General features: G+C 42.1%; 1 protein-coding gene and 1 pseudogene across 1 annotated transcript; both read right to left on the bottom strand.

The window, feature by feature from the left end:
* Positions 1-225: 225 nt before the first annotated feature.
* Positions 226-25,322, bottom strand: LOC124387566 (annotated as a pseudogene).
* LOC124387587 (zinc finger protein 883-like) lies at positions 2,121-10,199 on the bottom strand. The gene is given in 4 exon segments (XM_046852001.1): positions 2,121-3,020; positions 3,023-3,516; positions 7,797-7,986; positions 10,028-10,199. Coding segments are annotated over 2 exon segments (867 nt in total). The 5' UTR covers positions 3,495-3,516; positions 7,797-7,986; positions 10,028-10,199; the 3' UTR covers positions 2,121-2,625.
* Positions 25,323-26,298: the final 976 nt, after the last annotated feature.

Below are 26,298 nucleotides of genomic sequence, written 5' to 3'. Positions count from 1 at the left end.
ACCCACTGGAGCTTAAAATGGGCAACAATCTAAAACACATTTACAGATTTTCAGAAAAAGAAATTTGTTGTATGATGGAACAAACTGTTTAATGTACATTTGATAAACTCTTGAATCTTGAATCTATAGATTTAAAACCACAGAAATATGGATGATGTGAACATGGACCTGAACCTGCTGAGCTGTTATCTGTATTGTACTGTGACATTTCCCTGAAAGACATCATTAGAACAAATGCCTTTATTTAAACAACAGCAAATTGACAAAAACAGACATATTCTTAATGTCATGTACTTAAATCTCGGTTCGTTTAGTAGCACTTAGGTCTCTTCTCCTGCGTGGACTTGCTGGTGTCGCTGGAGTGCCCAAGACTTCCCACACTCTGAGCAATGATACGGCTTCTCTCCTGTGTGAATGCGCTGGTGTGTCTTGAGGACACTCCTATAATTAAAACTCTTGCCACACTCTGAACAGCTGTAGGGTTCCTGTCCAGTGTGAATGCACTGATGTATCTTGAGGCCACTTTGATTATAAAAACTCTTCCCGCACTCTAAACAGCTGTATGGTTGATCTCCTGTGTGAATGCGTTAAACAAACGCAAATTACACTCCCGGTTGAATCTCTTGCCGCACTGCCAGCAGTAATACGGCTTCTCTCCAGTGTGAATACTCTGGTGACGCAGAAGAGATCTCTTTGATTAAAACTCTTTCCGCACTGTGAACAGTGATATGGTTGTTCCCCGGTGTGGATGCGCTGGTGCTCGAGGAGGACGCTCTCTAAACCAAAACTCTTCCCACACTGTGAGCAGCGATGCGACTTTTCCAGCATGTGGGTCCGTTTGTGTCTTTGAATATGGATCATTTGAACAAAACTCCTTCCGCAGTGTGAACACTGATACGGCCGCTCTCCAGTATGGATGCGTTGGTGTGTTTTGAGGTTCCATTTGTGTGAAAAACTGCTTCCACCCAGTAAACAGACGAACGGTTTCTCTCCCGTGTGAATGCGTTGGTGCGCCTGAAAACTACTCGCGTGAGTGAAACTCTTTCCACAGTATGAGCAGTAGTGAAGGTCTGTGCACTTTCCTACTTGACTGGCTATACTGAATACGGCTCTTGTGTCTCTAACAAGAAAACAAAATGGAAGGAACCAGACTCAAAAGGGGAACCTCATCCTCATTTGGGTGACATCAAGAGTTTGATCATAAATCTTTCAACAATACAGAACACTGGAGAGTGAGAACTAACATAAGCACTGGAGTGTAAGATTATAAATTAAATGTTCTTTCTACAGTCTTTTGTATAAAACTAGGAGCTTCTGAGCTCAACATTTGTGATCATCACAGATCCAGCATCAGCTTCTCCATGCCAGAGCCTTTAAACACTCCAGGAGGTCCAATGTCAAAACTCCACACATGTAGCGGGATCCAATTGGCAGTGGTACGTCTCTGAATGGTTCGGGATGTTTGCGAGTTCGGCATCTACTTCTTTAAACGTCTACAATCTTCATGAGGTGGTACGTGACTGGAGCTGGCCAAACCTCAGGGTGTCTCGGAATGGGGAGAGAAAGAGAAGTAGTGGAGAGGATTTAGCGTAGCTGCTGTTCATGATATTAACAGCACAAGTTGATAAAGTGCATGTGATCATATGTTCTGGAGCACAAGGTTATGATGTGAGACGTATGTTATGTGTAGGCTTTGCTAAAAAGATACGTTTTTAATCTACACTTAAACTGGGAGAATGTGTCTGAGCCCCGAACACTGTCAGGAAGAATATTCCAGAGTTTAGGAGCTAAATGTGAAAACGCTCTACCACCTTTAGTGGTCCAAAGTTTTGAGATCTCAGGGAGCGTGTCGGATTGTAGCATGTTAAAAGACTGGAGAGATACATTGAAGCCAAACTATTTAGTGTTTTATAAGTAAGAAGTAGAAGTTTGTAGCCTATTTGAAACTTAACAGGAAGCCAGTGCAGGGATGAGAAGATTAGGGTTATGTGATCATATTTTCTTGACCTTGTAAGAACTCTAGCTGCCGCATTCTGAACTAACTAAAGCTTGTTTATTAATGATGCAGGACATCCACTTAGTAATGCAAAAAGAGGAAAAAAAGCAAAAGAGGAAAAAAATGGCTGGATTAATGGTTTATTCATCCTTGAGGCACTGCAGAAGCACAGAGAGGAAAATGTTTATTAAAAGTAAAGAGAAAATGGAGTTTCTGATTGATAGATTATACATTAAGTAAGAGGTTGTGATGACTGTTTAAAAAAACTGTTTCACCCCAAATAAATGGATTTATGTCTTCTTTTATATGAGCTGAAAGTAGTCTAGCGCCACCTACTGGAGCTTAAAATAGGCAACAATAAAAAACACTGGAGTTTCATAAAATTGTGTTTAAAATGCTGTTAAGTTGTGTTACACAAGTTAACAGCCTGACCAGCACTGGAGAGCCTCTGCCAGGCCACATTCATAGATGCTACTAGAGTGTTAAAGCCTGAACATCAAAGCTGAAAGTTTTTACCCACAAGCCATCAGGTTTCTGAATGACACCCATCCACTGGTTCTACCCCCATTACTGCATACACAGAGATGATAGTGATGATTAAAAACTCCACAGTCTAAACAGCTACAAGGCTACTTTCCCATGTGAATGCGCTGATGTACATTGAGATGACTTTTCCGATTAAAATTCTTGCCACACTGTGAGCACTGATACGGCTTCTCTCCAGTGTGAATCCGCTGGTGCACTTTGAGGCAGCTATGTTGAATAAAACTCTTTCCGCACTCAGAACAGCTGTATGGTTTCTCTCCTGTGTGAATGCGTTGATGCGATTGGAAATTACACTCCCGGTTGAAACTCTTGCCGCACTGTGAGCAGTGATACGGCTTCTCTCCTCGGTGAATACTCTGGTGACGCTGCAGGGATCGCTCGTGATTAAAACTCTTTCCGCACTGTGAACAGTGATACGGTTGTTCCCCGGTGTGGATGCGCTTGTGCTCAAGGAGGACGCTCTCTAAACCAAAACTCTTCCACACTGTGAGCAGCGATGCGACTTTTCCACCGTGTGGGTCTGTTTGTGTTTTTGGAAATGGGTCATGTGAGCAAAACTCCTTCCGCAGTGTGAACACTGATACGGCCGCTCCCCCGTATGGATGCGTTGGTGTGTTTTGAGGTTACATTTGTGTGTAAATCTGCTTCCACACAGTAAACAGATGAACGGTTTCTCTCCCGTGTGGATGCTTTGGTGGAGTTTGAAATTGGCGCTCCGATTGAAGCTCTTTCCACACTCCGAGCACTGAAAGGGCTTCTCTCCTGAGTGGAGGCGCTGATGCTGTTTGAGATGATAGCTCTGACTGAAAGTCTCTCTACACTCTAAGCACTGGAAAGGTTTCTCTCCAGTGTGAATGCGTTGGTGCAGCTGTAAACTACTCGGCTGAGTGAAACTCTTCCCACAGTATGAGCAGTGGTGAAGGTCTGTGTGCTTTCCTACTTGACTGGCCATACTGAATACGTCTCTTGTGTCTCTAACAAGAAAACAAAATGGAAGACAAAAAGCAGAACATGAATGAAACTAGCAAATGACAGTTTACACTGCAAAGATTCCAAAATCTGAATTCCCACTCCCAGTGTGCAGTAACGCATAAGAACATGATGGTCCACTGATACTCCAGTTGGCCCAGTTTGTGAGAAAACACAATATGCACCAATCAGCCATAAAACTAAATTTACATTTACATTTTCAGATTCCCTTATCCAGAGCGACGTACAAAAGTGCTTTTAGTCTCTATTAATGAATAAAACTTAATATAAATATAACCCTTGAATTCTACAAACTTGGAAAGTGCTAATTTAAGTACTTCAGGAAGAGGTAGGTCTTCAGTCGTCGCTTGAAGATAGTCAGGGACTCTGCTGTACGGACATCTAGGGGAAGTTCATTCCACCACCTCGGTGCCAGAACAGAGAAGAGCCTTTAAGTGTACTTACCTCTCATTCTGAGCTACTGGAAGCCAGTGAAGGGAGCGCAGCAGTGGGGTGGTGTGGGAGAACTTGGGCTGATTGAACACAAGTAGTGCAGCTGCGTTTTGGATCATTTGCAGTGGACAAATAGCGTTCAGGGAAAGACCTGCCAGCAGAGAGTTGCAGTAGTCAAGTCTTGAAATAACAAGAGACTGAACAAGCACCTGTGCAGCCTGTATCGACAGAAATGGTTGAATCCTTCGGATGTTATTGAGAAGAAATCGACAAGAATGAGCAACATAGCGACATGTGGGAAGAAGGACAGTTCATTGTCCATAGTTACCCCAAGGTTAAGAGCAGTGGCTGAAGGGGAGAGCAAAGAGGCATAAAGTGTTATTTGGAAATCTTGACCTTGAAATGAATCACCTGGGATGACCAGCAGTTCTGTTTTGCTGGGGTTGAGTTTTAGTTGGTGAGCACTTATCCATGAAGATATGTCTGTCAAGCATGCTGATATCTGAGCGGAAGCTGTGGTATCTGATGGCGGGAAAGAAAAGATTAGTTGAGTGTCATCTGCATAGCAGTGATAAGAAAACCCATGTGAGGATATGACTTCACCAATGGAGTGGGTATAGAGGGAGAAAAGGAGGGACCAAGTACTGAGCCTTGTGGGACACCAGTGGTGAGTCTGCACGGGGCAGATGTGGATCCCCTCCATGTTACCTTGTATGAGCTACCTTCCAGGTAGGAAGCAAACCATTCCCATGCTTTTCTGCAGATACCGAGGCTCTTGAGGGTTGACAAAAGTGTCTTGTGGTTGACTGTGTCAAATGCTGCTGAAAGGTCCAGGAAGATAAGTACAGATGACAGCTTTGCAGCATGCAGTTTCTCAGAAACAGCCAAAAGGGCCGTCTCTGTGGAATGTGCTGCTTTGAAACCAGACTGGTTCGGATCATGGAGGTTGTTCTGTGAGAGACAGACAGACAGTTGGTTAAACTGAGAGATTTAGAAAGAAAGGAGAGAAGTGATACCGGTCTGTATTTGTTGATGTCTGATGGATCCAGAGCAGGTTTCTTCAAGATGGGAATGACCCTTGCTTGCTTGAAGGTAGTTGGTACATAGCCAGATGTTAATGACCCATTGATGATTGTGGAGATGAAGGGCAGGAGATCTTGTGTGATGGTCTGAAGCATAGTTGAACGGATTGGATCCAGAGGACAGGTGGTGGGATTGCAAGATTGAATGACTTGCAGTATCCCATCTTCTGTTAATGTTGAGAAGCTTCACAGAGACGTAGTGGATTGTTGGCTGTGTTGTGTAGTCATTGTTGGGGAGGAAGTGAAGGTCTGGCAGATTTTCTTAATCTTCTCACCATAGAAGGAGGCAAAGTCATTAGCAGTCAGGGAGGATGGAGCAGGTGCAGCAGGGGGGTTGAGTAGTGAAGAGAAGATGTTGTGAAGCTTACGAGGATCTTGTGCAGAGGGCTCAAGATTTTCCTTGTAGAAGGCAGTTTTGGTCTACATCGAGTTCAGATTTTTCCCACTTCCTCTCTGCAGATCTAAGAACTCGTCGATTGCTGCGCAAAACCTCCGACAGCCACGGTGTGGGACAAGAAGTCTTCTTGGGTTTTGTAGTCAAGGGGCAAAGGAGGTCCATGGTTGGGGAAAGAGATGAGAGGAAGGAGTCCGTAGCAACGTCTAAGGGTAGAGAGGAAAAGGAGTTAGGGTCAGGAAGAGATGAAAGAGTACAGGAAGCTACAGAGGAGGGAGAGATAGAGTGAAGGTTAGGATGGATAAGAAAGACATGTAAATTATTTTTAGAGTGATTAAAAAGGAACCAGGTGATGAACAGAGATTGGAAGTGGAGGGGCAGTCATGTCTGTAGCTGGAGTAGGGCAGGTGAAAACCAGGTCCAGGACATTTCCTCCCTTGTGTGTTGGAGGGCAGCTGTTAAATGTCAAGGAGAAGGTATTCAGAAAAGGCAAGAGAGCAAGATGACTGAAGTTTGTCGGATGGGAGGTTGAAGTCACCAAGAACTGTCAGAGGGGTAAGTACTGAAGAGTGTGTCCATCTCTTCTAGGAAGTCTCCAAGGGGACCAGGAGGGCGGTAGATGACAATGATGAAAAGGTTGATTGGAGAGGTAACTGAAACTGCATGGAATTCAAAAGAAGACATAGTTAGATGAGACAAAGGGAGAGGTGTGAAACACCATCTCAGTGATACCAAGCAGCCTCTTCTGGGCCCCTGAGCAAGGCCCTTAACCCCATATCTGCTCAGTTGTATGAATGAGATAAATGTAAGTAGCTCTGATTAAGTACATTAAGTTTTTAGAGTTTCGATCGACTTAAAGAGACTTCCTCCTTACTAATCCTATCCACTTCCTGCTTCACCATTTCCACACCGTCCAAACTTCTCTCTCTCTCTCTCTCTCTCTCTCGCTCTCTCTCATTTTCCTCATTCATCAGCTGCTCAAAATACTCTTTCTTCCTTTCTATTTCCAGATGTCAAACCAAGTACCTTTCTAGCTGTCTCTCATCACTTCTGCAGTAGTTGTCCAATCATCCAGCACCTCTTCACCACCACTGAACTCCTGTCTGACCTCTTCCCTGAAGCTCATACTACAGTCTTCCTCCTTCAGGTTCCACCATCTTATTCGTCTTTCAGTCCTTACTCTCCTCCTCTTCATCATCACCTCCAACACCATCCTACAGACCACTATTCACTGCCGTCTAGCTTCACTGTCCCCTACCAACACCTTACAGTCTCCAATCTCCTTCAGGTTGCATCTCCTACATAGAACATAGTCCACCTGTGTGCACCTTCCTCCACTCTTATATGTCACCCTATGATTCTCCTTCTTCTTAAAATAAGTGTTCACCACTGCCATTTCCATCCTTTTAGCAAAATCTACCACCATCTGCCCTTCCACATTCCTCTCCTTAAAACCATACCTACCATGACCTCCTCATCACCTCTGTTCCCTTCACCTACATGACCATTAAAGTCTGCTCCAATCACCAATCTTTCATTCCTAGGTTCACCTTCTACCACTCCCTCTATCTCACTCCAGAATCTTTCCTCCTCCTCTCTTTCACAACCCACTTGTGGAGCATAAGCACTGATGACATTTATCATCACCCCTTCAACTTCCAGTTCATCACCCTATCAGAAACTCTCTTCACCTCCACTAAACTCTTCCTTCCGAATCACCCCTACACCATTTCTCTTTTTATCTACACCATGATAGAACAGTTTAAATCCACCTCCAATGTTCCTGGTCTTACTCCATTTCCACTTGGTCTTCTAAACACACAACATATCTACCTTTCTCCTCTTCATCATATCAGCTCCCTCTCCCCCTTTACCAGTCATAGTACCAACATTTAAAGTACAAACCCTCCACTCTCCTCCACTTCTACTTTCCCTGCTGTCTCTATAGACGTCTTCCTCCTCTCCTTCTCCTCCTTCAGACAACAGTAGCCCAATTTCCACCGGTACCCTGTTGGTTAACGATACCTGTGGTGGTCGTCGGTAACCCGGGCCTCGACCGATCTGGTATGAAATTCTGATTTGTGATCCGCATAATTGATTTGGCACGTTTTACGCTGGATGCCCTTCCTAACGCAACCCTCCACATTTATCCGGGCTTAAGACTGACACTAAGAGTGACCTGAATTGTGCAACACTAATAGCTGGGTTACCACCAGCCCTCCTGGAACTGAAATTCACGCTTTGTTTAGAGATGGTCATGATTTCTGTCTGTCTGCTGTTGAAGTGGTTTTTTTTTTTTTTTAATCAAACCCAAATCCATTTAGCAGGTCAGAAATCCAGTTTTACTTTCACTTACCTCAGGATTCAAACATCAGCTCCTTCAACCAGCTCAAATGCTGATAATTTTCCAAAGCATTCAGAAATGTTTCCATGCATAGATCTCCAGGTTCTATTCTTCTCCCCCGGGTTCCTCTCCTTCTTCTGGACTTCTTTGGAGGTTGGAAAACCAACTTTGGGTGCATTTCTGCCACCTACAGGAATGGAGTCTGGGGCAAAAACCCAAACTCACTCAATGTTCTATTATAACAATGGAATCATTTCAGTGTTTTAAAAGAAGTTGATAAATTCTGGAAATGTATTTATTCTCCTGCCCTTCATCAACACTCTCTCCATACACTCGTTTATTACAATTTCTGTTTTCCTAAAAAAGAAGAAAGTAAAACAAAAGAGGGAAAAATGGATGGATGGATGGTTTATTCTTCGTTGAGGCACTGCAGAAGCACAGAGAGTTTCTGATTCATAGATTATACAATAATGTATAATTTCTTCTATTGCCATCAATCTAATTACTGAACAGTAAGAGGTTGTGATGACTGTTGGAAAACTCAGTTACCCGAATAAACGGATTAATGTCTTCTTTTAAATGAGCTTAAAGTAGTCTAGCGCCACCTACTGCAGCTTAAAATGGGCAACAATCTAAAACACATTTACAGATTTTCAGAGAAAGAAATTTGTTGTATGATGGAACAAACTGTTTAATGTACATTTGATAAACTCTTGAATCTTGAATCTATAGATTTAAAACCACAGAAATATGGATGATGTGAACATGGACCTGAACCTGCTGAGCTGTTATCTGTATTGTACTGTGACATTTCCCTGAAAGACATCATTAGAACAAATGCCTTCATTCAAACAACAGCAAATTGACAAAAACAGACATATTCTTAATGTCATGTACTTAAATCTTGGTTTGTTTAGTAGCACTTAGTTCTTTTCTCCTACGTGAATTTGCTGGTGTCGCTGGAGTGCCCAAGACTTATAAAAACTCTTCCCACACTCTGAGCACTGATACGGCTTCTCTCCTGTGTGAATGCGCTGGTGTGTCTTGAGGACACTCCGATAATTAAAACTCTTGCCACACTCTGAACAGCTGTAGGGTTCCTGTCCAGTGTGAATGCGCTGATGTATCTTGAGGCCACTTTGATTATAAAAACTCTTCCCGCACTCTGAACAGCTGTATGGTTTCTCTCCTGTGTGAATGCGTTGATGCGAACGCAAATTAGACTCCTGGTTAAAACTCTTGCCGCACTGCCAGCAGTAATACGGCTTCTCTCCAGTGTGAATACTCTGGTGACGCAGAAGAGATCTCTTGTGATTAAAACTCTTTTCGCACTGTGAACAGTGATACGGTTGTTCCCCGGTGTGGATGCGCTGGTGCTCGAGGAGGACGCTCTCTAAACCAAAACTCTTCCCACACTGTGAGCAGCGATGCGACTTTTCCACCATGTGGGTCCGTTTGTGTCTTTGAATATGGATCATTTGAACAAAACTCCTTCCGCAGTGTGAACACTGATACGGCCGCTCTCCCGTATGGATGCGTTGGTGTGTTTTGAGGTTCCATTTGTGTGAAAAACTGCTTCCACACAGTAAACAGACGAACGGTTTCTCTCCCGTGTGAATGCGTTGGTGCGCCTGAAAACTACTCGGGTGAGTGAAACTCTTCCCACAGTATGAGCAGTAGTGAAGGTCTGTGTGCTTTCCTACTTGACTGGCCATACTGAATACGTCTTTTGTGTCTTTAACAAGAAAACAAAATGGAAGACAAAAAGCAGAACATTAACTAAACTCACAAATGACAGTTTACACTGCAAAGATTCCACAATTTGAATTTCCACTCCCAGTGTGCAGTAATGCGTTTCGCTTCTAAAAGTCATGCCGATGGACCTTCTCAGCTGCTCCAGCACCGACGAAACCTGGAAAAACTATTGGTATGGATTTTCCACGCCATGGTTACAGTAACAGACATCACACTTTCCCCATTTAATATTTGATGTAAACTTCAGCTACTGAGGCGCATCTGCATAATTGTTCTTCTGGCTGATTAGAGATCTCCATGTATGTAATTTAGATTTAATACATCTATACTGTATAACTATTACACACACTGTCCTGAACTGGGAGCCAATCAGCTGGTCAGGGATGGTCAGGATTTCTGTCTGTCTGCTGTTGAAGTTTTTTTTTTTGCTTCTAAATCAAACCCAAATCCATTCAGCAGCTCAGAAATCCAGTTTTACTTTCACTTACCTCAGGATTCAAACATCAGCTCCTTCAACCAGCTCAAATGCTGACATTTTTCCAAAGCATTCAGAAATGTTTCCATGCAGAGATCCCCAGCTCCTATTCTTCTCCCCAGGGTTCCTCTCCTTCTTCTGGATTTCTTTGGCGGTCGGAAAACCAACTTTGGGTGCATTACTGCCACCTACAGGAATGGAGTCACAACAGGTTTCTGAATGACACCCATCCACTGCCTTGACCCCAATTACTGCAGACACAGAGTTACCCTCTGACCCTGAGAGGTGTTTATTACCCCCATCCTATGGACCTGAAACTGATGAGCTGTTATCTGTATTGTACTGTGACATATCCCTGAAGGACATCATTAGAACAAATGCGTGTAGTTGAACAACAGCATATTGACAAAAACAGACATATAGCTTTGAAATGGTTTCACTTCCTGCTGTTCCAAGGTCTGTCAGAACTGGGTTAGGGTTAAAATCTTAAAAATGATATTCAAATCAAACTTCAACAAAATGTTACATCAAAGGATTTTCTGTGGAAAATAAACTAGATCTCTCTAATTAGTCCACGGGTCTTAAATGATTAATTTCCAAGGTAGAACTAGTGAAGGTCTGTAATTCAACAACAGACAAAACAACACAAAAAGTTACATACACGTGTCCATTTCTAGCATTTTGTGCTTGAAGGCCCAGCAGTGGTACATTGGCGATGCAGGAATTTTACCTCATGACCTTCCAAAATCTTCACCAGTGAGCTACCACTTCCCCTATACACGAGGTGGTATTAAAAAAACTAGTTAGAGATTCGCTCTGTTAACAAGAAAGTACTTTATCATTTACACACTATAACCTTCACAGCAATACATCGCTCCCAGTGTTCCTGTCACTTCTGGAATGTGTCCTGGAAGTCTTCTTCTCGAAGCGTGTCAAGCATCTTCTGCTATACGCGCTGGATCTCTGCAATGTTTGTCAAAACGGCGACCTTTGAGCTGAATTTCTATCTTGGGATGAACCTGGCGAGTGGGGTGTTGAGATCATGCTGTTTCTGCTGAGAAACTCACGTGAGGAGAGCACGTGACAGGGTGCACGGTCATTGCAGAGCATCCATTTTTTTGTGCACCACAGATGAAAATGCAGACGTGGTACCGCACGTGGTCAGAACGGCACCAGTTACAGAGCTCGCTATGTACACAGGATCTTTTGGCAAACTGACTTATAAAGGTCGGTGCTCCCTGTGACTATGCTGCCATCTGCTGGCATGCTACAAAACAAGTCCTGAAACTTTTTGCTATCACCTCTTACACAGTAAAGAGTTACAGACTGTAAAATCAAAACACAAGACAACATTGCTTATCTCTTTTAGATTTAGATATCAGGTACAGAAATGCTCTACGCTGCTATGCTGCCCAACAAGTACACTTTATATGTACTTAAATCTCGGTTCGTTTAGTAGCATTTAGGTCTTTTCTCCTGCATGAACTTGCTGGTGTCGCTGGAGTGCCCAAGACTTATAAAAACTCTTCCCACACTCTGAGCACTGATACGGCTTCTCTTCTGTGTGAATGCGCTGGTGTGTCTTGAGGACACTCCGATAATTAAAACTCTTGCCACACTCTGAACAGCTGTAGGGTTCCTGTCCAGTGTGAATGCGCTGATGTATCTTGAGGCCACTTTGATTATAGAAACTCTTCCCACACTGTGAGCACTTGTAGGGCTTCTCTCCGGTGTGGGTGCGCTCGTGTTTTTTGAGACCATTTTGCTGAATAAAACTCTTCCCGCACTCTGAACAGCTGTATGGTTTCTCTCCTGTGTGAATGCGTTGATGCGATTGGAAATTACACTCTCGGTTGAAACTCTTGCCGCACTGCGAGCAGTGATACGGCTTTTCTCCTCGGTGAATACTCTGGTGACGAAGAAGAGATCTCTTGTGATTAAAACTCTTCTCGCATTGTGAACAGTGATACAGTTGTTCCCCGGTGTGGATGCGCTGGTGTTCGAGGAAAACGCTCTCTAAACCAAAACTCTTCCCACACTGCGAGCAGCGATGCGACTTTTCCACCGCGTGGGTCTGTTTGTGTCTTTGGAAATGAGTCATGTCAGCAAAACTCTTTCCGCAGTGTGAACACTGATATGGCTTTTCACCTGTATGGATGCTTTGGTGTCTCCTGAGGTTACACAGGGCAGTATACCCACTTCCACACAGCGAGCAGATGAACGGTTTCTCTCCCATGTGAATGCGTTCATGCACTCTGAGAAAATACGGCTTTGTAAATGTCCTCCCGCAGTGCGAACAACGGAATGGTTTCTTTCCGTATGGATGTGTTGGTGTGTATTAAGAGTAGACTTGCGACTAAACCTTCTTCCACATTGTGGGCAGATGAATGGTCTCTCTCCCGTATGGATGCGCCGGTGTGCAGGGAGACTAGATTGGTGAGCAAATGTCCTTCCACAGTCTGAGCAGGCGAATGGTTTTACTCCCGTATGAATGCGTTGGTGCTCCTGGAAATTACTGTGCAGAGCAAAACTCTTGCTGCCTGGTGAACAGCTATAAGGCTTCTCTCCCGTGTGAATGCGTTGGTGTAGTTTGAGGTGAAAAGGCTGAGTGGAACCTTTTCCACATTGTGAACAGTCAAATGGCTTCTCTACTGAGTGAATGCGTTGGTGCACTTGTAAACTACTCTGCTTAATTAAACTCTTCCCAGAATAGGAGCAGTGGTGAAGATCCGTGTGCGATACGACTTGACTGGTCACATTACCAGCAGTCTTTAGACCATTACTGGAGTCGCTGGCTAACATTGTGTTCTTGTCTGTTCATGTCTCTAAAGAGAAGCAAAGAAAAATGTCAAAAAAAATAATACAATATATAAATACTCTCATTTTCTAATGCCCAAAACAAAGAGTCATACATAAAACTAACGACAGCTTCAAGTGCAAACACCTTAAACTCAGTAAAAAGACAGACCATTCAGTGCAGTGATTTCCCAGGTAGAAGGTCCGTAGTCATTATACAGCACAAGAGCGGCCTCTAGAGGCGAATCACTGACACCACATGCTGTTTGTTTTTATTAATTTTAGATGCTGTTTATTTTTGTTGAACCAATCTGAACCACCTAAGGCCATCAAGAACACATGCTTACTCAGAATGTACTTATTCATGATTGGCCTAGGTTTTGCTGAGAGGAGTGGAACATTGTGTGGTTGATGGTTGCTGTAGCCCATCAGCCTCAAGGTTTGATCTCTTTGTGTATGGTGAGATACTTTTCTGCTTACCATAGTCCTACAGAATGAACATTTGAGTTGTTTTTCCTTCCTTGCCTCTTGACAATGGGAGGTGGTAGTTAAGTAATTAAGGAATTGGACTTTGGAAGGTCATGGGTTTAAAATCCATCCAACACAAGATGCTAATTTTTGGCACCTGAGCAAGGCTCTTAACCCCATAGCTGCTCAGTTGTATGAATGAAATAAATGTGGATATAAGTGACTAGATGACTAAAGGTAAAATCGATTCAACAAGGCATTTCCACACACACACACTGCCAAGTGATTGGCTGGTTAAAGAGCTCCATGTATGTTCACCTGTTAGAGATGAAGTACACAGTGATTATACATCACATTTCCCAAAATTTGATTTAGACAACTGATTTCATATATAATATTTTATACATCTATACTGTAAAACTATAAAACACACTGTCCTGAACTGGGAGCCAATCAGGTGCGAGAGATGGTCAGGATTTCTGTGTGTCTGCTGTGTAAAGTTTTAATATTTAAATCAAAACCAGTTCAAAAATCCAGTTTTACTTTCATTTACCTCAGGATTCAAACATCAGCTCCTTCAACCAGTTTGCTATTTTCCCAAGCAGGAAGAAATGTTTCCATGCACAGATCTCCCGCTTTTATTCTTCTCCTCCAGGTTCCTCTCCTTCATCTGGAGGTTGTAAAAACAAATTTTGGTGCATTTCTGCCACCTACTGGTGTGGAGTCTGGTGCAAAAACCTAAACTCACCTCATGTTCTATTATAACAATTCATTTATTTCAGTGTTTTAAAAGAACCTGAAATATTTAGGAAAAAACTTCCCAAATATATTTATGCTCTTTATCAACAATCTCTCCAAACACCTGTTTATTACAATTTCTATATTTATATTTTGGAGGAGGATATTTGAGGCTCCAGTAGATAATTAACAGTCTCTCCAATCAGACATTTATTAAATTATGGTGTTTGATGAACAGATCAGACTATACTGTGTTGTTCCTCATATTGCCACCAATAAAAAAACTAAACAGGAACAGATAAAGTGTGTGTTTTAATACTTGTACAGATGTTTATGCATGTTAAACGTAATTTATCTGGCATCAACTGTATTCTCTTGATTTTCCAAAACAAATTTCTCATTAATTTAATCAAATGAATATTCAACCCATGGACTGAGGAATTAAATATTATTTTCCACCCACTTTTCCTTTTCATCCTTCTGCAGCGTACCTTCAATCATCATTCATAAGATTTTGACAAAAACCCAAAATGGCAAGAAATCTAATCTAATCTAATCTGAACTAATGGACTGAAGCATTGGTGTGTTTTTAGATGTGCAGGCACACTGTACTTCCTAGACTAGAGCAGGGGTGAAGTGCTTTCATTGTTTGTCCATGATGGCTGAAAGAACCAGGTGGAGCAGAAGTCTGAATCTTGACCACTAGAGTTTCTCTTCATTTTTGCTTGAGGAGGAAAAAATATATATAACATATAACAACAAGAGTAAATAATAATTCATTGCAAGATTATTGACTTTCCCAGTGTCTCATCCTTCTGCATTTCCTGGTGAATTTCAGTAACAACATTCAATTAAAACCAATATTTTATACATAGTTAACATAATCAGGCACTTCATAATAATAAAGACAAACCATGTATTTAAACTGTCTACAGTAGGGATGGGTATCATTCTCATTTTATTGATACTGTTATCGATAATACTCTTCATAATCTGGTGCCAAAAGACATTGAAAATTTCAAGTTATTTTATTACTGCAGTTTACAAATTACTCTAAACAAACAGAAATACATAAAGCACATTTTTGTAAATAAAAATATCTACTAAATTATTTATATAGAGATAGAGATTTCCTCAGCAATCCACAGCACTAAATATATGAACAGCATCTGCATTGGAGCACAACACAACCCAGTGAACAATTCTGGGATCTCCAGCATTTAGATGAACTTATCTATTGCCTACTAGACCAGAACCAGGTCGACTCTACTGTAGAGTAGAAAACCCTGCCATTTTGTTGTTTTCTCAGGGGTCATCTTCCCCTCCATCGTTATGGTGAATGGGCTGCTCCTGGGTGTCTGAAACCGTCTGCGTCTCGGCCTCGGCCCTTTAATGATGCTGTCATTCTTTCTAGCCTAGCATTTCCTGTGGAAGTTATATTTAGAGACATTTTCAAAATCGACGTCTTGTACACAAAAACTACTAGTACTAACTTAAAAAGTATTTTATAATGAATGATAGCTTCATTTGAGACTGAGGCATGGTGTTGCAGTTGGAGCCAGGAGACGATGTAAATACAAGTCGTTGCTTGAGAAAGAAGTGTTTTGATTGTAAATGTTTAATTATATTACTAATGTTGCCTCCTTCATTCACTATTACACTACTGCATATATTTCATTAGTTTTGCCCACACTTTTGGACATTTTAACGTTGACGCCATGACTGATTGTCGAGCAAATGTTGACCACGTGATGACATCATTCAGGGACGGAAAATGACAAGCAGCAGCTTCTAATTCACCATCGACACCGAAGCATATGAACCGAAAACAAGAAGTATCAATAGCAGTATCGTTCGTCCTGAAGATTACTGGTAGTTTAGTATTGACCCAATTCAGTTCAGATCCCAAAAAATACCTTTCTCTACTGTCCCAGTAACCTTCCATGTCTTCTACAATTTGAGGTGTTTTCACAGGTGAAATCAGTGCTAGCGTTCCCGACTGGACCAGAGTGAGGACACGAAGGCAATTTTCATAATCCAACAGAAGCAAATTGAATTGGACAAAAAGCACTTTTCGTTGAATCAGGTTTACTTTTATTTAAAAACAATATATAGAAAAGTAAAAACCCAGCCATTATGGATGCACAAGCCAGTGCACTCCTAGTGCCGGTCCCAAGCCCGGGTAAATGGGGGGGTTGCGTTAGGAAGGGCATCCAGCGTAAAACATGTGCCAAATCAAATATGCGGATCACAAATGAGAATTTCATACCGGATCGGTCGAGGCCCGGGTTAACAACGACCGCCACAGGTATCGTTAGCCGGCAGGGTACCGGTGGAAATTGGGCTACTTTTGGCTGAAGGAGGAGAAGGAGAGGAGGAAGACGTCTACAGAGACGGCAGGGAAAGGAGCAGTGTAGGAGAGTGGAGGTTCGGGTTGGTACTTTAAATGTTGGTACTATGACGGTAAAGGGAGAGGTAGCTGATATGATGGAGAGGAGAAAGGTAGATATGCTGTGTGTTCAGGAGACCAAGTGGAAAGGGAGTAAGGCCAGGAACATTAGAGGTGGATTTAAACTGTTTTATCATGGTGTGGATGGAAGAGAAATGGTGTAGGGGTGATTCTGAAGGAAGAGTACAGTAAGAGTGTAGTGGAGGTGAAGAGAGTTTCTGATAGGGTGATGATCGTGAAGGTGGAAGTTGAAGGATGATGATAAATGTCATCAGTGCCTATGCTCCACAAGTTGGCTGTGAGATGGAGGAGAAGGAAAGATTCTGGAGTGAATTAGATGAAGTGGTAGATGGTGTACCTAGGAAAGAACGATTGGTGATTGGGGCAGACTTTAATGGGCATGTAGGTGAAGGAACAGAGGTGATGAGGAGGTGATGGGTAGGTATGGTTTTAAGGAGAGGAATGTGGAAGGGCAGATGGTGGTAGATTTTGCTAAAAGGATGGAAATGGCAGTGGTGAACACTTATTTTAAGAAGAAGGAGGATCATAGGGTGACGATAAGAGTGGAGGAAGGTGCACACAGGTGGACTATGTGCTATGCAGGAGATGCAACCTGAAGGAGATTGGAGACTGTAAGGTGTTGGCAGGGGACAGTGTAGCTAGACAGCATCGGATGGTGGTCTGTAGGATGGTTTTAAAGGGGAAGAAGAAGAGGAGGAGAGTGAGGACTGAAAGAAGAATAAGATGGTGGAAACTGAAGGAGGAAGAGTGTAGTGTGAGGTTCAGGAAGAGGTCAGACAGAGGCTCAGTGGTGTTGGATGATTGGGCAACTACTGCAGGAGTGATGAGGAGGCAGCTAGAAAAGTACTTGGTGTGACATCTGGAAATAGAAAGCAAGACAAGGAGACGTGGTGGTGGAATGAGGAAGTGCAGGAGAGCATAAGGAGAAAGAGGTTGGCAAAACAGAAGTGGGATAGACAGAGTGATGAGAAAAGTAGGCAGGAGTACAAGGAGATGCGGCAGCAGGTTAAGAGGATGTGGCGAAAGCCAAGGAAAAGGCATATGAGGAGCTGTATGAGAGGTTGGACACTAAGGAAGGAGAAAAGGATTTATACCGATTGGCCAGGCAGAGGGACCGAGCTGGGAAGGATGTACTGCAAGTTAGAGCAGTAAAGGATGGAGAGGAAATGTGTTGACTAGTGAGGAGAGTGTGTTGAGAAGGTGGAGGGAGTATTTTGAGCAGCTGATGAATGAGGAAAATCAGAGAGAGAAGGTTGGATGATGTGGAGTTGGTGAAGCAGGAAGTGGATATGATTAGTAAGGAGGAAGTGAGAGCAGCGATTAAGAGGATGAAGAGTGGAAAGTCGGTTGGACCAGATGACATACCGGTAGAAGCGTGGAGATGTTTAGGAGAGATGGCAGTGGGTTTTGACCAGATTGTTTAACAGGATTTTGGAAGGTGAGAAGATGCCTGAGGAATGGAGAAGAAGTGTGCTGGTACCGATCTTTAAGCATAAAGGAGATGTGCAGACCTGCAGTAACTACAGAATTAAGTTGATCAGTCACACCATGAAGTTATGGGAAAGAGTAGTGGAAGCCAGGCTGAGAGAAGAGGTGACCATCTGTAAGCAACAGTATGGTTTCATGCCGAGGAAGAGCACCACAGATGCCTTATTTGCTTTGAGAATGTTGATGGAGAAGTATAGAGAAGGACAGAAGGAATTGCATTGTGTATTTGTGGATTTAGAGAAAGCCTACGACAGGGTGCCAAGAGAGGAGTTGTGGTATTGTATGAGGAAGTCAGGTGTGTCAGAGAAGTATGTGAGGGTGGTGCATGACATGTATGAGGACAGTGTGACGGCAGTGAAGTGTGCAGTAGGAACGACAGATTGGTTCAGGGTGAAGGTTGGACTGCATCAAGGATCGGCCCTGAGCCCTTTCCTGTTTGCAGTGGTGATGGACAGGTTGACGGACGAGGTCAGACAGGAGTCTCCCTGGACTATGATGTTTGCGGATGATATTGTGATTTGTTGTGAGAGTAGGGAGCAGGTTGAGAAGAGCCTGGAGAGGTGGAGATATGAGCTGGAGAGAAGGGGAATGAAACTCAGTAGGAGTAAGACAGAATACATGTGTGTGAATGAGAGGGAGGGCAGTGGAGTTGTGCGGTTGCAGGGAGAAGAGCTGGAGAAGGTGGAGGAATTCAGGTACCTGGGGTCAACAGTGCAAAGTAATGGAGAGTGTGTTAGAGAAGTGAAGAAAAGAGTGCAGGCAGGGTGGAGTGGTGGAGAAGAGTGACAGGAGTGATTTGTGATAGTAGGGTATCTGCAAAATGAAAGGGAAAGTTTATAGGACTGTGGTGAGACCTGCGATGTTGTATGGATTAGAGACAGTGGCATTGAGTAAAAGACAGGAGGTGGAGCTGGAGGTAGCAGAGCTGAAGATGTTGAGGTTTTCGTTGGGAGTGACAAGGATGGATAAGATTAGAAATGAGTTTATTAGAGGGACAGCGATGTAGGATGTTTTGGTGACAAGGTGAGGGAGGCGAGATTGAGATGGTTTGGACATGTGCAGAGGAGGGACATGAATTATATTGGTAGAAGAATGCTGAGGATGGAGCCACCAGGTAGGAGGAAAAGAGGAAGGCCAAGGAGGAGGTTCATGGATGTGGTGAGGGAAGACATGCAGGTAGTTGGTGTAAAAGAGGCAGATCTAGAGGACAGGGTGGTATGGAGACAGATGATCCGCTGTGGCGACCCCTAATGGGAGCAGCCGAAGAAGAAGATATAGAAAAGTAAAAAAAAAAAAAATTTTTTGGTTTACTTTATGCCCGAGATCTTTCACTTTAAATTATTTTTAAACCCACTGAATATCAGTTTATCAGTTAAAACATTTTAAAATAACTTACCATAATCAGATGGTAGGACACTAAGGGCAGGAGAAAACACTAAAGCACCCAAAGGTACTAAATATTACTGAAGATTAAACCAACTGAAATGTGGTTGCTCCTGGTGGAGCAATATTAAAAAATTTAAGAAAATTATTCATAATCGTGGTCAAAGTGATGCATGGAATCCAAATCTGTGTTATTTGGAGTTCGAGAAGCCCTGCAAGTTCTTAGTTCTGGCACAAACCTCATGAAACCTCACAATGTCCTAAATGTCTAAACGGAAAATTGGGAGGAGGTTCTGATATCAAGATATCAAGCAGCAATCCATATTTGCATTCCCCGGACTTCTGTTTTGCCCTTTTATTTTACAGAGAAAACCGGGTGGTATAGGCAGAGGGGCACCCCATGCTGTACATCAGAGCAAGTGAGGAAGAACAACGTAATAAAAATAAGTGTCTGGCCATTGAACAAGTGATACTCCATACCAGGGGTGTACAAAACCTTCCACAAAGTGCTGGTGTGGGTGCAGGTTTTCATCCCAACCAAGCAAATTCACACCAAATTCTACCTGTTTAAAGCTAATGATCTTCATTTCCAATGGCTATCAGGTCAGGCCCTCGATAGGTTGAAATGAAAACCTGGACCCACACCGACCCTTTTTGGCAAAGAGATTCTATAACCTGAGACTAAAATCTGCAGTCATCATTTTGTTCACCAACAGCCGATTAATGGCCAATTGCGCAAATCTGTTTCCTCTGATGAAATTCTGCCAGTGCCATAAGATTTCCGACTCTTTTCCGCAGTACAACTTCTACTACGATAACCGGCAAACCAAGAACCAATCAGCGCACCAAACCCGATTATGCGCTTAGTGTGACAACTTAAGGAAAAATGTTGAAACAAGGTCAGGTGGACAGTACAGCGAGAAGAGACGCATATTGGGCTTTCGATGGAAAAGAAGCGTTTGTATGACATTTTTATTATAAATAAATGTTATAAAGCAAGAGAATGTGGGTCCGAACGTGTCACGGATTGATGATGTAAAACTTCGGATGAGACTTTTTCTTGCTTGCATCGTTTTTGACTGTCATACAGTCTGACGTTATGGCAACCGAGATCCTACAGCGTGACATGGGGACTATTTTTTGTACAGTCCGACAAGCAACAATCGCAAGGGACTAAAAAAAAATCGTAGTGTGAGCCTGCCATTACAGGATGCTTCTATCAATTAAATAGCTCATCTTGCTGGTTCAAGGTTGAGGGTTTAGTTACCATGAGTTACCATGGGTATTTATTACCCACACTGTCTATACTGTCTCATATTGTCTGTATTGTCTTGTATAGTCTGTTTTTGTCTTGTTGAGTCTGTTTTGTCATGTATAGGTTTTTATTTATGTCTGTACTTTTGAGAGTAACAAACAGCTGGAACCAAATTCCTTGTGTGTGTCAACACACTTGGCCAATAAACCTGATTCTGATCTGATTCTGATCTGATCTGATGAGTCTTAAAATCCTGTTAAGGATTTCAGAATAGCAAAAAAAAGATACATAGTACGCTAACGTGAACATTCATAATGGGTAGAAATGAAAAGAAAGTTTATAGCGTTACTGTTTGAAATACAGGATAATATTTAATGTATCTTAACATATTCCAGGCAAAACACATCTGGCTCAGTGTTGGTTAACATGGGTGTGCCAGCAGGGCACGAGTGAAGGGAGGAGCCGGACTGAAACAGAGAGGCTCCCCCATCCACTCGTGCCCCTCTGGCGCAATGGGGTTCTTAAAACTCTGTTTAAACCATGAGCAAACAGTTATTTAAAACTCTTCCGATTGAAACCAAGAAGGAAGTCATAACTCTGTAGTAGATCATTGGTCAAGGTGTTGGACAGCACTCCAAAGTGCTGCGAGTTCAAATCCCAGAATCAACCAGCTGTAACTGTTGCACCCTCAACTCTTCCCACACTCATTCAGCTTCTCTCTCTTGTGGATGCGTTGGTGTTTCCGGAGAGTACCTGGGTAAGTAAAACTCTTCCCACACTGTGAGCATCGACACAGCTTTTCTTGTGTATGACTGAACAGATGTATTTTCAGATGACTTCTTTGAACAAAACTCTTCCCACACTGTGAGCACTGGCACAGCTTTTCTTCTGTGTGACTGAACTGATGGATTTTGAGATGACTTTGTTGAGCAAAACTCTTCCCACACTGCGAGCACTTGAATGGCTTTTCCCCCGTGTGAAGGCGCTCGTGTACTTTGAGATGACTTTGTTGGTTAAAACTCTTCCCGCACTCTGAACAATTGTACGGTTTCTCTCCAGTGTGAATGCGCTGATGCCTTTGGAAATTACACTCTCGGTTGAAACTCTTCCCGCACCGTGAGCAGTAATACGGCTTTTCTCCTCGGTGAATACTCTGGTGACTCATGAGGGATCTCTTGTAATTAAAACTCTTCCCGCACTGAGAACAGTGATACGGTTGTTCTCCGGTGTGGATGCGCTGGTGTACTTGGAGAGAACTCTCCAGATTAAAACTCCGCCCACACTCTGAGCAATGATACGACTTCTCTACTACATGTGTTCGGTGGTGATTTTGTAAACGAATCTTGTTAGTAAAACTCCTTCCACATTGGAAACACTGATGGGGCTTCTCTCCTGTATGGATGCGTTGGTGCATTTTCAGATTGCCCTTGCTACCAAATCGTTTCCCGCAGTCTGAACAGACGAACGGTTTTTCTTCTGTATGAATTTGCTGATGTTCCTGGAAATCAGTATCTTCAGCAAAACTCTCTCCACAGTGTGAGCAGTGAAATGGCTTCTCTCCTGTGTGGGTGTGCTGTGGGGCTTGGAAATCAGTCATTCTCAATATAATACCCAAAGGCGATTGATGTTTAGTGGAGTCTCCTGTAGACGTCATGGTGTGTTTCTAGAGAGAAGAAAAGAAATGAGTAACATGACAAATACAGTTGAATACTATTCCAATTTCCCATAATCAGTACCAATTAGCAATAATTCACAACAGAACAAAAAAAGAAAACCCCATTAAATATTTAAACTGAGGAAATGTACCATTTGAAAAAACGGTAAGGTATCCTCTTATTTAAAATGTACTGAGGCACAATGAAAAACTGTTTTGTGGTCAGAAGAATCAAAATTTGAAATTCTTTTTGAAAGCAATGGACACCACATTCTCCATACTAAGGAGGCGAGGGACCATCTGGCTTATTATCAGCAGCTCAAAGGTCTGCATTTTCTGATGGAATGCAGGTTCATTCGTGCATATGGAATTCCCCTACTATCTCTCGCTCTGGTAACCGTGTACAGACCCCCAGGGCCCTACGCTGATTTTCTTAAAGAGTTTGCAAGTATTCTTTCAGACCTCTTGATAAATTTTGATAAAGTGCTTCTTGTAGGAGATTTTAATATTCATGTAGACGATGTAAATGATGCTCTAGGATTATAATTTGTCGACTTATTAAACTCTTTTGGGGTTAAACAAAACATCACCAGACCAACTCATCATTTTAACCACACACTAGACTTAATAATATTCCACAGAGCAGACATCACTGATATAGATATTTTACCTCAGAAAATGGAGGAAAACTAAATTGGTGGTATTTAGAATTGCGTATAAAGACAGTATGCTCAGCTACATACAGGCGCTAAAAGCTGCTAGAGCTGAACATCTGAGCAAACTCATAGAAAACAACAAACACAATCCCAGGTTCCTTTTCAGTACAGTAGCTAAACTAACTACAAATCAGGGATCTGAAAAATGTGTTCCATCACAGTTTAGTAGTGAGGACTTTATGAATTTCTTTACTGAAAAAATAGATAACATTAGAAAAACAATTGTGGCGGTCCAACCTCTGACAGCATCTCCTGACCCAATCTCACCTACAACTTCACAACTACACTGTTTTATATATACAGGACAGGAAGAGCTGTATGATGTTATTACCAAAACCAAATCAACAACATGTCAGTTAGATCCCATTCCAACTAATCTACTGAAGGAAGTGTTACATACAGCTGGTGAGCCTCTTCTCAATATTATTAACTCCTCACTATCTTTAGGTCACGTCCCTAAATCCCTCAAGTTAGCAGTTATTAAGCCCCTCATTAAGGAACCTCATTTGGATCCAAACAATATCAAATTACAGACCCATTTCAAATCTCCCATTTATGTCTAAGATTTTAGAAAAGATCGTCGCTGCCCAGTTATGTTCCTACTTACAAGAAAACAATCTCTTTAAAGGGTTTTAGTCAGGTTTTAGGCCCCATCATAGCACAGAAACTGCTCTAGTTAAAATCAATAATGACCTGTTTTTAGCTTCAGACCAAGGCTTCATCTTGCTGTTAGTTTTACTAGATCTTAGTGCTGCATTCGACACTATAGATCATGATCTCCTCCTAGATCGCTTACAGAATTACATCGGCATTCAGGGACAGGCATTAAGCTGGTTTAAATCCTACCTGTCCGATCGTCACCATTTTGTAGACTTAAATAGAAAGCTATCCAGGTTAATGCTAGTAAATTATGGGGTGCCGCAAGATTCAGTTCTAGGACCCCTGCTTTTCACAATATACATGCTTCCCTTAGGAAATATTATTAGAAGATATGGGATTTAGCTTCCACTGATATGCTGATGATACCAGCTATATATATCTCATCAAAACCAGGCAATACAGCTCAATTAGCTCGCATAACTGAGTGTGTTAAAGAAATAAAAGACTGGATGACTCATAACTTTCTACTATTCAATTCTGATAAAAGGAAAATTTTGCTCATCGGCCCAAAAACCAGTACACAGAAGCTCCAGCATCTCAACCTGCATTTAAACGAATGTTCTGTAACCACTAGTTCAACAGTAAAAGACCTGGGAGTTATTTTAGATCAACTTGTCTCTTAAAAATCAACCAAGTTACAAAAACAGCTTCTTCCAGCTTAGAAATATTGCTAAGCTAAGAAACATGTTGTCTATATCTGATGCAGAGAAGCTCATCCAGACTGGACTATTGTAATGCATTACTAGGTGGATGTCCTGCATCATTAATAAACAAGCTTCAGTTAGTTCAGAATGCAGCAGTCAGAGTTCTCACAAGGTCGAGAAAATATCACCATATAACCCCAATCTTCTCATCCCTACACTGGCTTCCTGTTATGATTCAAATCCACTACATACTACTGCTACTTACCTACAAAACACTAAATGGTTTATCTCTATGTATCTTTCCAGTCTTTTAACACGCTACAATCCGTCACGCTCCCTGAGATCTCAAAACTCTGGACTTCTAGTAGTTCCTAGAATAGCAAAGTCCACTAAAGTTGGTAGAACATTCTCATTACTTTAACGTTTTAGAACCACTGCAGTATCCAATAGAACTTGGGAACCTGAAATACAAGAACATTCTAGAAAATTAATCAGACTTTGAGGCTCCAGCTAATGAATAAATACTGATGGAGATCTTTCCAATAGCACTTTACAGAGATGCAGGAAAGGATCAGTTAGTCCCCACCTTCATTTTCACATGCTTTCTGTTTTCCTCTTGATTCTTCAGAAAGTTTGATCTCGTAGAGAAAAGAATAGGTAGAACACACCTCCAGGATCACCTCCATTAAAGTCATGATCTAATCCTGCTCCAGTAAAATTATTCTGCTTTCAAACAGATCCGAGCTCAACTCCAGATCATGTCAAATCCCTGTAAACAGAACAGGCCCTTGTCTGGAGGAGAAGCAGGATTTCTGTCTTTATTGTATGAAGTTGTTTTCTAAAAAAAAAAAAAAAACAGATTTAATTTCACCCACCTCGGAACCGCAGCATCAGCAGATTTAATCCGATCTGATGAGATTTTATTTGTTGTATAAAAAACACTGGGGGAAATGTTCTTATGTCATGGAGAGCTTCTCTTTTCTTCTTCTTCTCATGGTTGGAAAACCAGCGTTCAGTTGTGCCACCTACAGGAATGGAGTGTGAAGTGCACCACCCTTTTTGATTTTATTTGTATTTTTTATGATTAATTATTATTAAGATCTGTAATGTGTGACGAGTCTGATGTCTGGCAGCTGATGAGTCTTTCTTTGATATGCAATTTTAGCTATTTCAGCAACATCTGGAAGAAAACAAGGGCCTTGCTCAAGGGCCCAAGAGTGGCAGATTTGAACCCACAACCTCCATATTCAAAGTCTTTTGACTTATCCAGGCTCCCACCCCAACTCATTCGTTGGGTGACCAAAAAAAAAGTGTACATTTGTATCTACAGAATTTAACTAACGGACAATGACTCAAGACTACATCTCTGATTTCTGATCCTAGTCTGATCTGCTCATCTTCTTCCCCTCTTTTTTTTCCCATGCTCTCTGCAGTTTATGTAAACACATCTATCAAGAAACCTTCCAACAATGACAGACTCATAATTTAAACTTATGCGTTAACTTTTATGCAGAAACATTATTATTCTGATGATGAAACCTGGCAGAGATTTAAATTTGATAAATTTTCATGAAAAGAGTTTCAATCGAGGTAAATAGCACTGATTTCACACAACTTATATCCACGTTTCCTCTCGTGTTGTTCCACTTTATATTAGATTTTTCCGGTTCACACACAGAGCTTTAAACTGTATGTTTGTTCTCCTGCTGATAAATCTAATAGTGCTGAGTAGTGTGTCATAACTTTGGGTGGCAAAAAAGTCACCGGTCATTGTTCTCAAAGTGAGTTCGACAACAGGGGTGGCCAGAGGGGTGGCCAAGCTCCAATTCAGGGGCCACCACAAACTACGACCTAAACGCAGCAATTTTTTTCAACACATTTTTATCTTCACCAAAAACTCTGAAAAAAATGTTGAAAATTACAGATGGATTTTGTTTTGCATTGTCATGTACCTTTTACTTTTTAATGAACTTGAATACACAACAGCCATCCTGAATAAACAGTTTATGAAG

This window comes from Silurus meridionalis, chromosome 6 (genome assembly GCF_014805685.1).
Source record: "Silurus meridionalis isolate SWU-2019-XX chromosome 6, ASM1480568v1, whole genome shotgun sequence".
Lineage (NCBI taxonomy): Eukaryota > Metazoa > Chordata > Actinopteri > Siluriformes > Siluridae > Silurus > Silurus meridionalis.
The sequence above is the reverse complement of the archived record's forward strand: the minus strand, read 5'-3'. Positions and strand labels throughout refer to the sequence as shown.